Below are 12,924 nucleotides of genomic sequence, written 5' to 3'. Positions count from 1 at the left end.
ATGGTAGCCTAAAAATTTTACATCTAAATTAATTATTTAACATTACTGAATCAAACTAAATATAATAGGTCACACCAACAAAACCAAATTTAAGGGATTAAATTGCTAATAGCTAATTTCATTTAACAAAATTGTGTACAGTGTCATAACAGGATAAAGTAATACAAGCATCTTTTTAAGTGTCAATGTTGTGAATTTTTTTTGTTCAAAGCTAGTTTATATAACATTTTCATATAAAAATGCAATTCATACAGACAAAGACTGGAATATGCATTTAGAAATAATGTTTTGTGGCATTTAAAGGTAAAATTGTCTACCCAGCTAACAAAAATATGTTCTAAGAATATTTTACAAACGTTCCTGTGAAAACGCTATTTCATGAAATAGCTGAAAACATCCAGTTATTTAGATGTGATAAAATATTTTTCTTGGTTATGTGAGCATTAGATAAAACATAAAGGTTTCTCTATTTTATTATTTTGCTAATATTATGGAAATCTTACTTTTGCAGGTTCATCTGAAAAAAAAAAGTAGTAAGTAGTAATGTTTAAAAACCTTAGACTAATGTCCAACTAAAATGTTTCTAAAAAAAAGTGTACCATGAATGATGTATAAATAACATTTATGTGCTAATGTTTTGATAATAACGCTATTAAAGACTATAACTGAGTGAACGTTTTATTAATGTAACTGGAAGAATGTTTGTTCATAATTTTGAGAGAACCTTTGGCATTATATATATGGTTGTTGTTTTTTTACACAAAGCATACAACAAATAAAAGATTACATTTCTATGCACTTGGCACATGTTTAACACTAGATTTTTCTCCTTTTTCAATAGTCTTTTCATTGTCTTCTTTAGTCTTACCTTGTAGACATTTTCTGTCATCTTGTTGACCTCATCTGAGCGTGACATTGTGCTTCTCTCTCCAGCTTCAGTTCACCTTTCTTTTACACGTAAATCACAGCACAACTGGCTAGAGAAGGAGAGCAAGAAAGTGAGATGAATCGGGATCATTTCCTTTGCTTTTTTATTTGCAGAGATCTGCCTTGACTTTGGGATGGTACTACGAGCTCATCGAAAGGGAACGTCAAAATTATCTCAACCACAGAATACACTATTCACCAATAATAACTGGTAACAAATTCAAACGGAAAATTAAGCAATTGTAACTATAATATTTAGATGCTCTAAAACACTGTAATTATTGTGAAGTTGAGATAACAGCCCCGGTCGTGTGAGGAATGCTTTCCTCTAGATGTTGGAACATTGCTGAAGGGATTTGCTTCTATTCAATCACAAGAGCATTAGAGAGAGGTCAGGCATTGTGTGATTGTGTGTTTAGTCCAGGCTCGCAGTCACTGGCCCAGTTTGGACTCGGTCAAGATCCTCCACACCTGTCTTGGCATGGATGTGCACGGAGATATTGACGTTCAATATCTCCTCTAGACTACACAACCCATAATAAAAGCCCCAGGTATTTAAAGCAAACCATCAACACAAAGGATTTTTTATGCAGGAATCTGACTGTCATGTTAGGCGTGCAGAAGCATAAAAGGGGCACATTGCTTTTATCAAGTCAAATCGAATTGTATTTATAGCACTTTTCACAATACAGATCGAATACACACGAAAATCATGAAGTTATTGGTTAGATTAGATTAGATTAGAGCAGATTAGAGAACAGATTAGAGCTGTGCAATATTATAGTTTACATTTTGAGATGATACAAGCAATCAAGCCGTTGAGATTTGCTATAGCATGTATCGCTCTACACGTGTATACTGATAAAGTTGGACATACTTACTTATGTATTCAAATTTACACAAAGAGCTCCACGATAATATAGTTTAGTTCAGTTGAGATTTTCTGTAGCTAAATATGGATTTATGCAAGTGTACTGTTTGTTTGCAGGTAAAATAGGATGTCCTTTATATACATCTTTTAATATATAGCTTTTTTTAACCACATATTAACCCTTTAACTGTCAACTACCGGGACACTTGGTGCTCTTTTTTTATTGTCTTTGTTTTTTCCTCTCACATATTTTGAGACTCAAGGCTCCATATTTGGCGACTCTTTTGTGATAGAAGTGATATTGTGAAAGAAAATTTGTCACAGTAAAACATAAAAAAATCAATGGAATGTGTGTGTCACCAATGTGTGTGGCTATTTATGGTATTATGCCTAAACAAACCTCAATTTTTGTGATATCAACTTCAAATTTGGAACACAACTTGATTAGACGTATGTCTATTTTAGAGTAAAATGATTTAGTAAAATATATATTTTCTATCAAATAAAAATTGTTTACTACAGTAAAACCTTTTCACAGTAATCTTAAACTTCTATAACTTTTTTACACTTTCATTTTTTTTAAGTGTTTGTCTACAATAATCTGCCGAGTGTCTTTTTGAAAGGGAGACCAACTTTCCAAACATTATTTTATTAATAATATTAATGAAATTGCATCCTTCTGCAAGAAGATCTAATCTCTGATATACAGAACATGCCCCCCAAAAATTATTTGCTGTCTCCTGAAGTAGTCCGGTTGACTGAATTATGTTACATGGCACCACATGACGCATGTTTTAGGTTATTTGACATTTCATGGATCTGTTACCTTGTAAGTATTTTTTATTTTGTGATTTTCAAAATAAAGACCACCCCTGTAGGTGAACCTCAAGAGATTTCATAGTCTGAGTCTGGCCAGAGACACCCTAATACACTGTTATTGCATGTCTTAAGATCGTGAAATTGAGTCTGACATGCCATAGTGCCCTGGAGGAGAGCAACTCTTCCCCAGCCCAAGTGCAAGAGTCACGCCGCTGAACAAACACTGCGCTTTCCCTTTCTGGGAAGATCCTGAATAAAAGATTCCAGTCAGGATTACCCATCACATAAAGCTTCGGCTCTGAAGGCCAGTGTTTACACCAGGTCAGCGCTCTCATGCGTGTTATTAGAGAAAGATTAGGAGGAAGAATTTGACCTAAATGATCAAGTGAGACAAAAAATAACATTCTCATCATATGACACTTCCATTTCCCGTCTTCTCTTTCTCGTTTTTCTTTGATTCACGCTAGCTCTGTTTCCATCCGAAGTTGCGAATTTAACTTTTGCGCAAAATTGTAACATCACATAAAACATTTGCCAATAAAGCACCATTTCCATTCCATGTGTTCAAGAGAAGAAAATCGTCACTTCCTGGGAAAGTTACGCCAAATATCTGATGTAGTAAAATGTAAGTTTGCTGCAGGCGGGGTAGCCAAAGTGTCTCTTTTTTACTACATCGAAAATTCCCATAAAAATAGCTGGATGGAAACAAAGCTAATGAAGGCAGTTGATTGACTAATAGTTCAATGATTTACCCACAATTCACAGCATCCATTTTGTACTTTTATGCCTGCTACAGACTGTGTGATTTCAGCAATCCTATAAGATCATTACAAATCACACTGAACATGGATCTAATAAGGTTGGGTATGACATGTATGAAGACTGTACGAGGATGACACCTATTGAATCGTAGTCTACGACGCAAGTTAGTATAGAAGAATAAAACGTCATCAGCATGCGCTAGTGGTGAACAAAAGAGCAAGATGAATCGACCTTTGGCAATTGTGGTTTTTATGTGCGCTGAAAAAAAGATGTGGAAGCGAAAGAGGAGAATATGGACGCGGTCATGTCAAGAGGCCAATCTTGCAAATAGAGCTTGAGGTAAGAAGTTTTACGTTTTAGCGCCATGTCACATTGATCAATACACCATTTCATGTTGCATTTTGATTGGCTAGTCAGTAGACGTGGGTCGTAGCAGCAAACACACTGTGAGATGATCTAAAGATCTGACACTGTCAGAAAATGACCGCAGGCTATCTTTGGGTCGTCTTTGAACCTCTCTCGCTGTAGGCTACGACGTATAGGACCACGAGCCACGACTACAGAAATCCCCACGATTCTTCCATCTTTCGTCTGGGACAGCCCAAAATTGTACAATGTACTGGGCATTAGGGGTACAACAGCTAGTCACTAGGGCAGTTCCCTTAAAGGGACAACTTTGTGCCTTATATTTACCCCAAAAAGTACATTAGAGTAGACATATGTACCCATAAGGCATTACTATGAACCTTTTAGGTACAAATATGTCACTTTGAGGGTACTGGCCCAGTAACAAACTGATAAAGAGTAAAGGGCTCATCCCTTTTTGTAAAGAGTCAATAAGTTGTAGTTTACATTACAGCCATGAACTATGATTTGCTATTTGAAATTCAGTTTAAAAGCGAGTGGTTTTGGGGGAGGGACATTCTTCCATTTGAATGGACAAAAATGTGTAAGCAGCCCTGAGTGCAACATGAGTCATCTGTATTTCTATCCATTTTCCTTTAAGAGAAAGACTATACATTTTAAGTGAATTCATTTGCTAAAAGTTGATTTTCTCAGTGTTTAGGAGAACATTAGCAGATAACTTTAAAACTAACACATAGATTTCGGAAAATGAATCTTTAGGACTAACACCACACAAAAACACTTCTACTTAATCAAACTTTAGTCTTCACTGAAGATATAATTGTGTCACTACATATGTCTGTATAGTGCCACATTCCATAATATCATAAATATATAGCATTAATTTGTTTAACACTTTTTATGTGGATTACATAAAAATAGTTGTCTCTAATGTTTTCACATATTTCATATGGTAGGCTACTTCTCTCAGTGTTGTTGACACCTGTTCCCTAATAGGGCTGGTGATTAAAGTTATGTAATTGCGATATTATATTGAGATTAAATAGGCTATATGATGTAAAAAAAATGAGTAGATTCTGCTAATTTAACACGCAGTGAAAGGCTGTAAGGAAAACGCTGATATGAAAGTGACATTTTACTAGAGCATTGCTGCTTCTTAATGCAGTAATTCACATGGCTGAAAAAATTATTCAAAGTTAAAAGAAAAAAAGCAATGCAACGTTATCAGCTCGTTGCCATACAATGCTAATCACGTTGACTAAACATTCGCATTTTTAATATTTGTTCAAATGGCACTTGTTGCACTGAGAGTCATTTAGCAGATTGTTCGTTTAATTAATTAAAAGAACTAGGCTACAGTGTTAGTGGCAATTCAGAGGTTTTTTATCATAGTAATTTTCCTACCTTTTCAGTGTTCATCGTTTCCTCACCGCTTTGTCTGGTGTTTTTTTCTTCTTGGTCGCTGCACTTTTCCTTCTATGACTTTCCCTTCAGTGGTGGGGGTAGTTTAGTTAGTTTGACCCAGTAAATCCCTCTTCCACCCCTCACCCCTCACCATGTCTCTCCCAAACTCCTCACTGAATCCAGGCCAGAACACATTCAGTGCTCATTGTTCTTCAGATCACATGCACTCATGCTCACATCAAACTTTAATCTTCATTCCGCCTAAAATGTCCGTTTGCTGTCGGTATAGATCTCGAGCGGCTCGCTCGTCGCTGTCTCTGTCCCGGACAATGTCTGTCTTCTTACTCTCTGTCTGTCTCTCTCACTGGGACTGAATGTCAATGAGGTAACGGGACTGAGCTGTGAATAGAGCCTCTGCTCATTACAGGACCAACACACACACACACACACTCACAGAGACAGAGAGAGAAATCCCACTCTCATTCATAACCCGTGCTGTGTCCACGAACACTTTTAATTCCACGAGTAAAATATTAAAAGTGGAATGTGCAAAAAAATAGGTTAAATGTGGTTAATATTAGGCCTACATGTGGCAGAATTTAGGCTTCAAGAGGGTTTCAAAGAAACCTCATAATTCTTAGCCTAAATGTAATTAGCATTTAGCCTATACTTTAAACTTATCAACAGAATTTTGATTTATCAATTGCTAAGCCAATAAGCAATGGTCTGACATCGCCTATTTTGACAATTTGATCAGCTTAAGGCTTAAGCTTAAGGTTAACTATACAACAGGTCATTCTGAGGAAGCATGACAAGTTGCATGGAATTCAGGAAGAAACGCTATCTAAAAATTTGTCACAAGTTAGGCTATTCCCTAGCCTGGCTATACGCCCTCCTATACTTCCGCTCAATTTTAATTTTCCTTCAGTACTACGTCTGGGTTTGTGTATTCTTGGGTTTTCTCCGGTCAATTTTTGACCGGCCCAATCAGCGAACAGAGCGCAAGTGGCTGCGAACATCAAAAGTATGATTACTATACTTTTTTACGTAATTGCAAAATTTGTTTACTTTTTTATACCTTTTTCTGTAACTAGATGTTTTGGATGCTGCTGTGTTCTCTATTTCTCAACGTTGAGGTTGTGCGCTAGTTTGAGCAAGGGGGTAATCCAGCACCCGAAAAGCGTACCTTCCCCGGGGGCCGCCATTGGCTAGCAAGCCTGCTGTTAGCATTCCATTGACTCCCATTCATTTTGGCATCACTTTGACAGCGAATAACTTTACATCTGAGGCGTTTAAAGACTCCATTTGTCCATTATTTTTTTCTAAAGAAACACGACAATGTATAAAAGGCTCTATTACCTTGTATCTTATATGGCCCCGTAGAAGCAGTTTTTGTAAAAATAAGCTAACGATTGCGTCATAACCACGCGACTCTGTCGCACAGTCAGGCGGAGAAGCTCGCAGGCAATCGGAGGGACGTGGAGGCATAAAGTCAAGGGAGAAGCACATAGAGAGTCATAAAGGCAACTCCTACTCACACTCTCCGTCTCTGCGAGATTCGGAAGAGAATGATTCAGATTTCTCTCGGCACAGCTACTAGAAGACTTACAGCTGTCAGACAGGCTCACGCCACATCTACGTCGTCAAGCTCAGTTTGAGCCTGCGCAGTTCGCCTGGCGATCAGGAAGTGAGTGCTTCTAATTGACTTTTCTCCATTGAAGTCTATGGGGTCGCTGTGTCTATTTCTTTTACTTTCTATGAGTTTGAGTCGTCATACGTCACGACCAAACGTTAGCGATTGGTTATGGCAGATCCAGAGTGGCTCTGGGCAGATCCAATAGTTTTAAACTTCAACAGAGGACCCGCCTACAAGGAAGTTAATGCTCGTCAATGGAGAGAGGCCAGACTCTCTGTACAAATGAAATGTACGAGAGTCTGTTAGGACACTAGTCTCAGCCTCAGACGTCACACCCACGGAACGTTGGCTAAACGTCTGATGCATATGGTACACTTAACTGGAAACACTTCAGGAATGTCGAAGTCGTCATCTGATTGGTTGAATTTGATCGGATTTCCGGGGGGGCGCGAGTGTCGCGTTTATTTTCGGTCCGCCGGGAAACAAAGCGCAGACGTGTGATTGCGGGAGAAAAACTGTTGTGTTTACATGAGTGACAATGAGCATTTATCAAGATCAGCTAAACGTAGGATTCTCAAAAGTATGCGAGGTTCACGGCATAGACTCTTTAAGAGATGTCCAGGAGTTTTGTTTGAGGCACTTAGTGGAGACTTGTTGCACGCCGGTCTGTTGTTGTGGGGACATTTCCACGCCCCGAAACGTGACGCTGAACGAAACGAACTGTAATTGGTTGTTTGACATGTCGGTCAAACGGCCTTATGGGCGGGCCTTGGCCAAAGAAAGCTGCTATGAATTCCAGACCTTCAGCCGTCAGTCTGAAGGTCTGGCTACGCGAGACTAGTTAGGAGCTATTCCCCAGATCCGGCCCACATCTGGTATGCGCGGATCTGGGCCGACACTGTTGCTTTCTGGGTCCGCCGCTAATAAACTGCATTGTGAATGACTGATTGTTTTGCATCGGCTATTACAGTTTTTTTCTGAATTGCTAAAACACTAAATCCCATTCTCTGAACCAAATTCTCAATAGCCTAAACCAATGTGTCGAATAAATCACTCTTTCCGTAAAGCCTCAAACAAGCTTAGGCAGTTAGACACCATTTGCAAAACTCAGGCACTAAACTCTAAACACATTCTCACTCACTAAAACACATTTCGCACTGTGATGCACTTGTTTCAAAACGCTAAACACAGGCAGGCAAAAGCTAAACAAAACTACAACACAGTTGTCATCATTTTTACACACAACGACACAAAATTGTTCACACTAATGATGTGACCAAACCAGCTGTACAACATAACTTGGCCAGATAGCTCAGAATACACGGGTGCACTGATGTGCACGCAGATGAAACAATCTGAGAAGAAGAGGAGGAAGAGTAGACGAGGAGGAAGAGGAGGAAGAGTAGACGAGGAGGAAGAGTAGACGAGGAGGCAGGCTGGAGGGGTTTTTCTTTGCCTGGCATGAGAAGAGATTGCCTGTGATGTGGACAGAGTCCTCAGGCTGGACCAACATGAAGACGTGACGCTGAGGCAGAATTAATGTCTTGTTGACCTTGATTTTGCAGTTGCACATTTTTTTTGAGTGTACAGTAACATGCTTTTCATGTAGAGTTTTTGTTCTTTTTTGGCTTTTGCAGTTGGGTTACTGTATTTTTTACAGTATGCAAGTGCTGAATATACAGACATTCAATACTATATTCAGTACAATACTATACACAATTTATTCACCTTACTACTGTAAGTTGTGATTACTTTTTTACGTAATTGCAAAATTTGTTTACTTTTTTATATTTTTTTCTGTAACTACATGGTTTGGATACTGTGTTCTCTATTTTTTGATGTAGTGTCTAATGAATGATCTGTAGTGTTTTTACAGTTTTTCTCAGTCGCTTTGGTGCATTTCTCACATCACTATTTACATTTGCACAACAGTTAGTTCAACCTCCACAACATTTAGTCATTTGTGCACATCATAGTAGCAGTTTCTCATTCCTTCCAACAGATTGCAAATGCTTTTGAACATGCATCAATTGCTTTCATACAACTCTCTGCTGTTTTCAAACATCATTTGCTTATGTCATGTCAATCAAAATTAATTATACTTGTGAATGCTGAATAGTCATTCCATATAAAACTAATAGTCCTCCTTTCATTGCTTGAGTCATTACATACAAAAATGTTGAACTAGTCAAAATCTGTCAAGCAAATTTTACAAAAAACATTTAATCTTTTTTTTCCCTGAAAATGTCTCCTAAATTGAACAATTTATTTTAGGTGAATCTCAACTTTCACTGATGCGAAGGGGTGTGTGAAGCATTACTGTAGTTGCATCCAATGATAAGCCACTTCTCTACAATCACTGTCAGAGCTGAATCCCATAAACACCCACTTTACAAGCATATATGAACCAAGCAGGACTTAGTGTGTACCATTTCTACAATACTGTGACAGAAATGGAAGGCCAGCCTCGTGGAAGAGGGGTGAGGGGGAAGGGGAAGGGGAAGAAGAGGCCAAGTACATAGGCGGATCCCTGATGAAATCAGGGCTACAATTGTGGATCATGTTGTCAATCACGGCCTCACAATGGCTGAGGCTGGTCGAAGGGTGCAGCCAAATGTTGGGAGAACCACTGTAAATTCAATTATTCAAACATTTCGTCGGGAGAACAGGTGTGTATAAATGGCATATCCCCAGTCTTGCTCCATACAACACACAACATCTGCTGACTTTGTTAGACACTCTTTACAGGGACATAATCCCTGAGAATGAGAGGGGTCTAACTGGAGACCATCTGAGCAAGCATGTTGTTGTTTTGGATTGCATTGATATTCGCTGTGATGCAGATGAAATTATGTGGCCAGACAGAGAGGAACGTCTGGATGTGCATGAATGATTACAGTACTATGTATGTTGTATGTTCAGTTCCAATATGTACTGCAATATTGTTTACAGTTGTGCACAGCTCTACCCAAAGGGAGTTTATGTTTGTTGTAAATAAGGGTGTATTTTTTCTTTTGCACAATGCTGTGAACAAATTAGAATTGCAAAGAGCATATGCAGTAAAAATGTGAAACATTCAGTGTCTTGTAGTTACCTCACTAAATACAGTAATGTGTAACTTTACTGTATTTTTCAAATGGCTGTGCAAATAGTATATAGTGCTGTCTTGAGCATTTTCAGGTAGTGTCACCAATATCTGACTTTTTTGCATTGGAAAACATTTACAGAGTAAACTGTCATAATGAAAACATGACAAAGCCATTTGACTATCTTGTTCATAAGCAATGGTGTCAGGACTTTTCATCTTGATGACACTGACACTTTCATTGACATGAATACTTGCTTTTGAGGAATGAGCGATCCATTTTGAGCAAGTGACACGCTTTTGCAGGTTATCAACTAGGTTTTGCAGTTTGTACTAATTGTTTTGAGAACTGCATTAACTGCTGTGCAAATGTAAATAGTGATGTGAGAAATGCACCAAAGCGACTGAGAAAAACTGTAAATATTGACTCGTGTGTGTCTGATCTGAAAGCATTAGCATGGTTTTGGGCAAATGTTGATTTTGCCAGAAGAGTCAGATGTTCTCTGAAGTCTGAAGATTTGGTTTTGAGAAAGTGGGTGATGGTTTCAAGAAATGTGTTTGAGCAATTCAGAGAAACTGAGTTAATTTATAGGCTACATTTTTGCTAGTAAATCTGGAATCATGATGACTAGAACTTCCTTTAGTTTGGTCCCTTCAAATTATCTATCTATCTATCTATCTATCTATCTATCTATCTATCTATCTATCTATCTATCTATCTATCTATCTATCTATCTATCTATCTATCTATCTATCTATCTATCTATCTATCTATCTATCTTAACCCATCTTAACCCTTCTTATTTAAAACCATCCCAGTCTGTTTGTCTTGTTTACACACATTTTGGTGAGGCTACTCTTACAAAAATTCATCAAATGTCATTCATTTACTGTAATCGATGGCGTGGCCCATAATGGCTTATTTCTTGTAAATACAATGTCCAGACTTCGCCAAAAAATATGTGCAAATGAATAACAGGACAATCTGAGGAAACATTCAAAATATCATAAATGTATGATGCTGGTGTATGATCAGCCGTTTATATCAGTGTGAATGACAGAAGAAACCTGTAATACTTGTCCACTAGAGGGCCACTAGAAACAGGAAAATAAATATGTCTACTTTTCTTATACAAGTTTTTATAGATCTTATGGTTTGACATCAGTATATATGGTTCAATAGCTTTACATGTATACAGTAACAAATGCATATATTCATTTTTAAAACCAAGGTACACTTACAGTAGGCTACCTCCTGAGGTTTTTGTGTGTGTGTAAAAAAAATCAATGATCTCCAAAATGATCTAGAATGATTTATTTTTATAAATATCTTAATGATATTAAATATCCTACATATTTATCAGTTGCCAGACACAACATTTGTTTGGACCCTGATGATGGCTGTATGTTGCTATATTTTTATGTTACTTGTTTTGTTTAGTTTTTTGTTGTTGCTGTTGTTGTTGTTGTTGTTGTTGAAGTGGTGTTAATAGTATTTAAAATGAGTATTAAAAAATAAAAAGTTGGAGTTTTTGACAGAAACAGAAAAAAAGGTGACAGGTGACAGAAAAAAAGAAGCTCTGCTGCCCTCTTGCGTTTGAAAACAAACTTTCAGCCTAAATATTTAATGCGATTAGCTTGGAAGTTGGCTAATTTGGAAGTTGACGTGAAATATGCATGGAAATATGACAGAAACCGTAGATGCTGACTGTTTTACTTATGCTGTGCTGCAAGTGTGATGAAAAGTGTGTTAAAGTGATCAGATGATATGCGTTCAAAACACTGACGATGGAGATGAAGTTCTGAAGAAAAGTTTTTGTAAGGAATTATGCTCAGATGCTGTTTAACTGAAGCAAAACATTGACTTTTGCTTAATGTTGTTATTATTTCTTCTATAGAATCCATGCCGTGCATGTCAGTGATAAATGTGAATTTAAGTGATCAAATGTAGGCCTATAACTGTAACAAAGTTCTTAGTTCAGGGAAGAAGGAGGCGGAGGTTAGGACAAACACGGTTAGAAGGTAAATATCTAAATACATAAACTAAACACTCAAGTGTTGAAATTAATTTTACTTAAAAAAACACTGATATTGTTCTTCTCTGTTCTTCGTTGTAGCCTACATGACTCTCCCCATCAGGTTTGAGTCACGGGGGCAAAGGGTAAGAAGGTCACTGAACACCAAGAGGTGAACACGGTATGTAAGTTAACCCACATTTTTATTCCATAATCTGTATACTTCTAAATACATGGGCAAATTGTATTAATGTATGTTAAAGTGCAGAATGAATCATGGTTTTCTGATAAATGTGTTTCTGTGCATCAGGCTTGTGTACAATTCACAATGGAATTAAGAATGACTCCTGAATTCCAATTCAATTCTTGAATTTGAATTGATGTCAAAACCAGGACCTAGAATTATAATTCGAATTTAAATTAAGCAGAATTGCAATTCAATCAAAATTCAAATTTGAAGTGAAGTGTTAACAATGAAGCTTTACAGTTTATGTCAGATATGACTGCATTATACACTTTGTGTTATTTCATTACTTTAAAATGAAAATAACATTGGAACACAACTAATTAAACAACATTGAGGGGGTCATTTATTTCAAGAATTTGATCATTATCTATATTTTAGAACAAAATGTATGCAGGGTTGAGGAATGACTAGTTACGTGTAATGAAATTATGTTATTCAATTACAAAATGAATGTAATTGTATTTAGTTGTATTACTGAAGTAAAATGTGTAATTCAACTAGTTACTAATCAAATTAAAAGGAAATTGCTTTGCTTTGATAAAGTATGGGTAACTTATAACTTATTAAGCAATTACATTTCCAAAGTAACCTTCCTAACACTGAATGTATGTGAGATTCAACACATTCTTTCTGTTGTGTGACTGTGTGGAATCTCTTTGAATTGCCATGAATTTAATTCCACTTCCTGTCCTTCCAATTCAAATCCAACTTCCTGTGGAGCGGAGTCAATTCAATTTAAATTCCAAATCATGAATTGAATGGAGGCCAATTCTGAAATTCAGAATTTTGCTC

General features: G+C 37.2%; 2 protein-coding genes across 4 annotated transcripts in view; one reads left to right on the top strand and one right to left on the bottom strand.

The window, feature by feature from the left end:
- The window catches only part of LOC307005684 (BAR/IMD domain-containing adapter protein 2), a 31,244-nt gene extending 25,608 nt beyond the window's left edge, over positions 1 to 5,636 (bottom strand). Inside the window, exons 1-2 of one of the 3 annotated variants that reach the window (XR_013799316.1) lie at positions 5,150 to 5,509; positions 869 to 977 (exon numbers count right to left, since the gene is read on the bottom strand). Coding sequence is in view for 2 of the 3 variants with exons in the window: in XM_079626055.1 (XP_079482181.1) it covers positions 869 to 916 (48 nt within the window). In the remaining variant the exon portion in view is untranslated. Of the gene's footprint in view, positions 1 to 868; positions 978 to 5,149 lie in introns of all 3 variants that reach the window. The other 2 variants (XM_079626055.1, XM_079626056.1) reach the window with 2 other exon arrangements.
- Positions 5,637 to 12,840: 7,204 nt separating this feature from the next.
- LOC307005110 (neuronal pentraxin-2) overlaps positions 12,841 to 12,924 on the top strand; it is a 23,943-nt gene continuing 23,859 nt past the window's right edge. The window contains exon 1 of the mRNA XM_079624927.1: positions 12,841 to 12,924. This exon is cut by the window's right edge and continues 47 nt beyond it. The gene's annotated coding sequence lies outside the window, so the exon portion shown is untranslated.

Source organism: Phoxinus phoxinus, assembly GCF_949152265.1.
Source record: "Phoxinus phoxinus genome assembly, chromosome: 10".
Lineage (NCBI taxonomy): Eukaryota > Metazoa > Chordata > Actinopteri > Cypriniformes > Leuciscidae > Phoxinus > Phoxinus phoxinus.
Note: the sequence above shows the minus strand (reverse complement) of the source record. Positions and strands in the feature narration are given on the sequence as shown.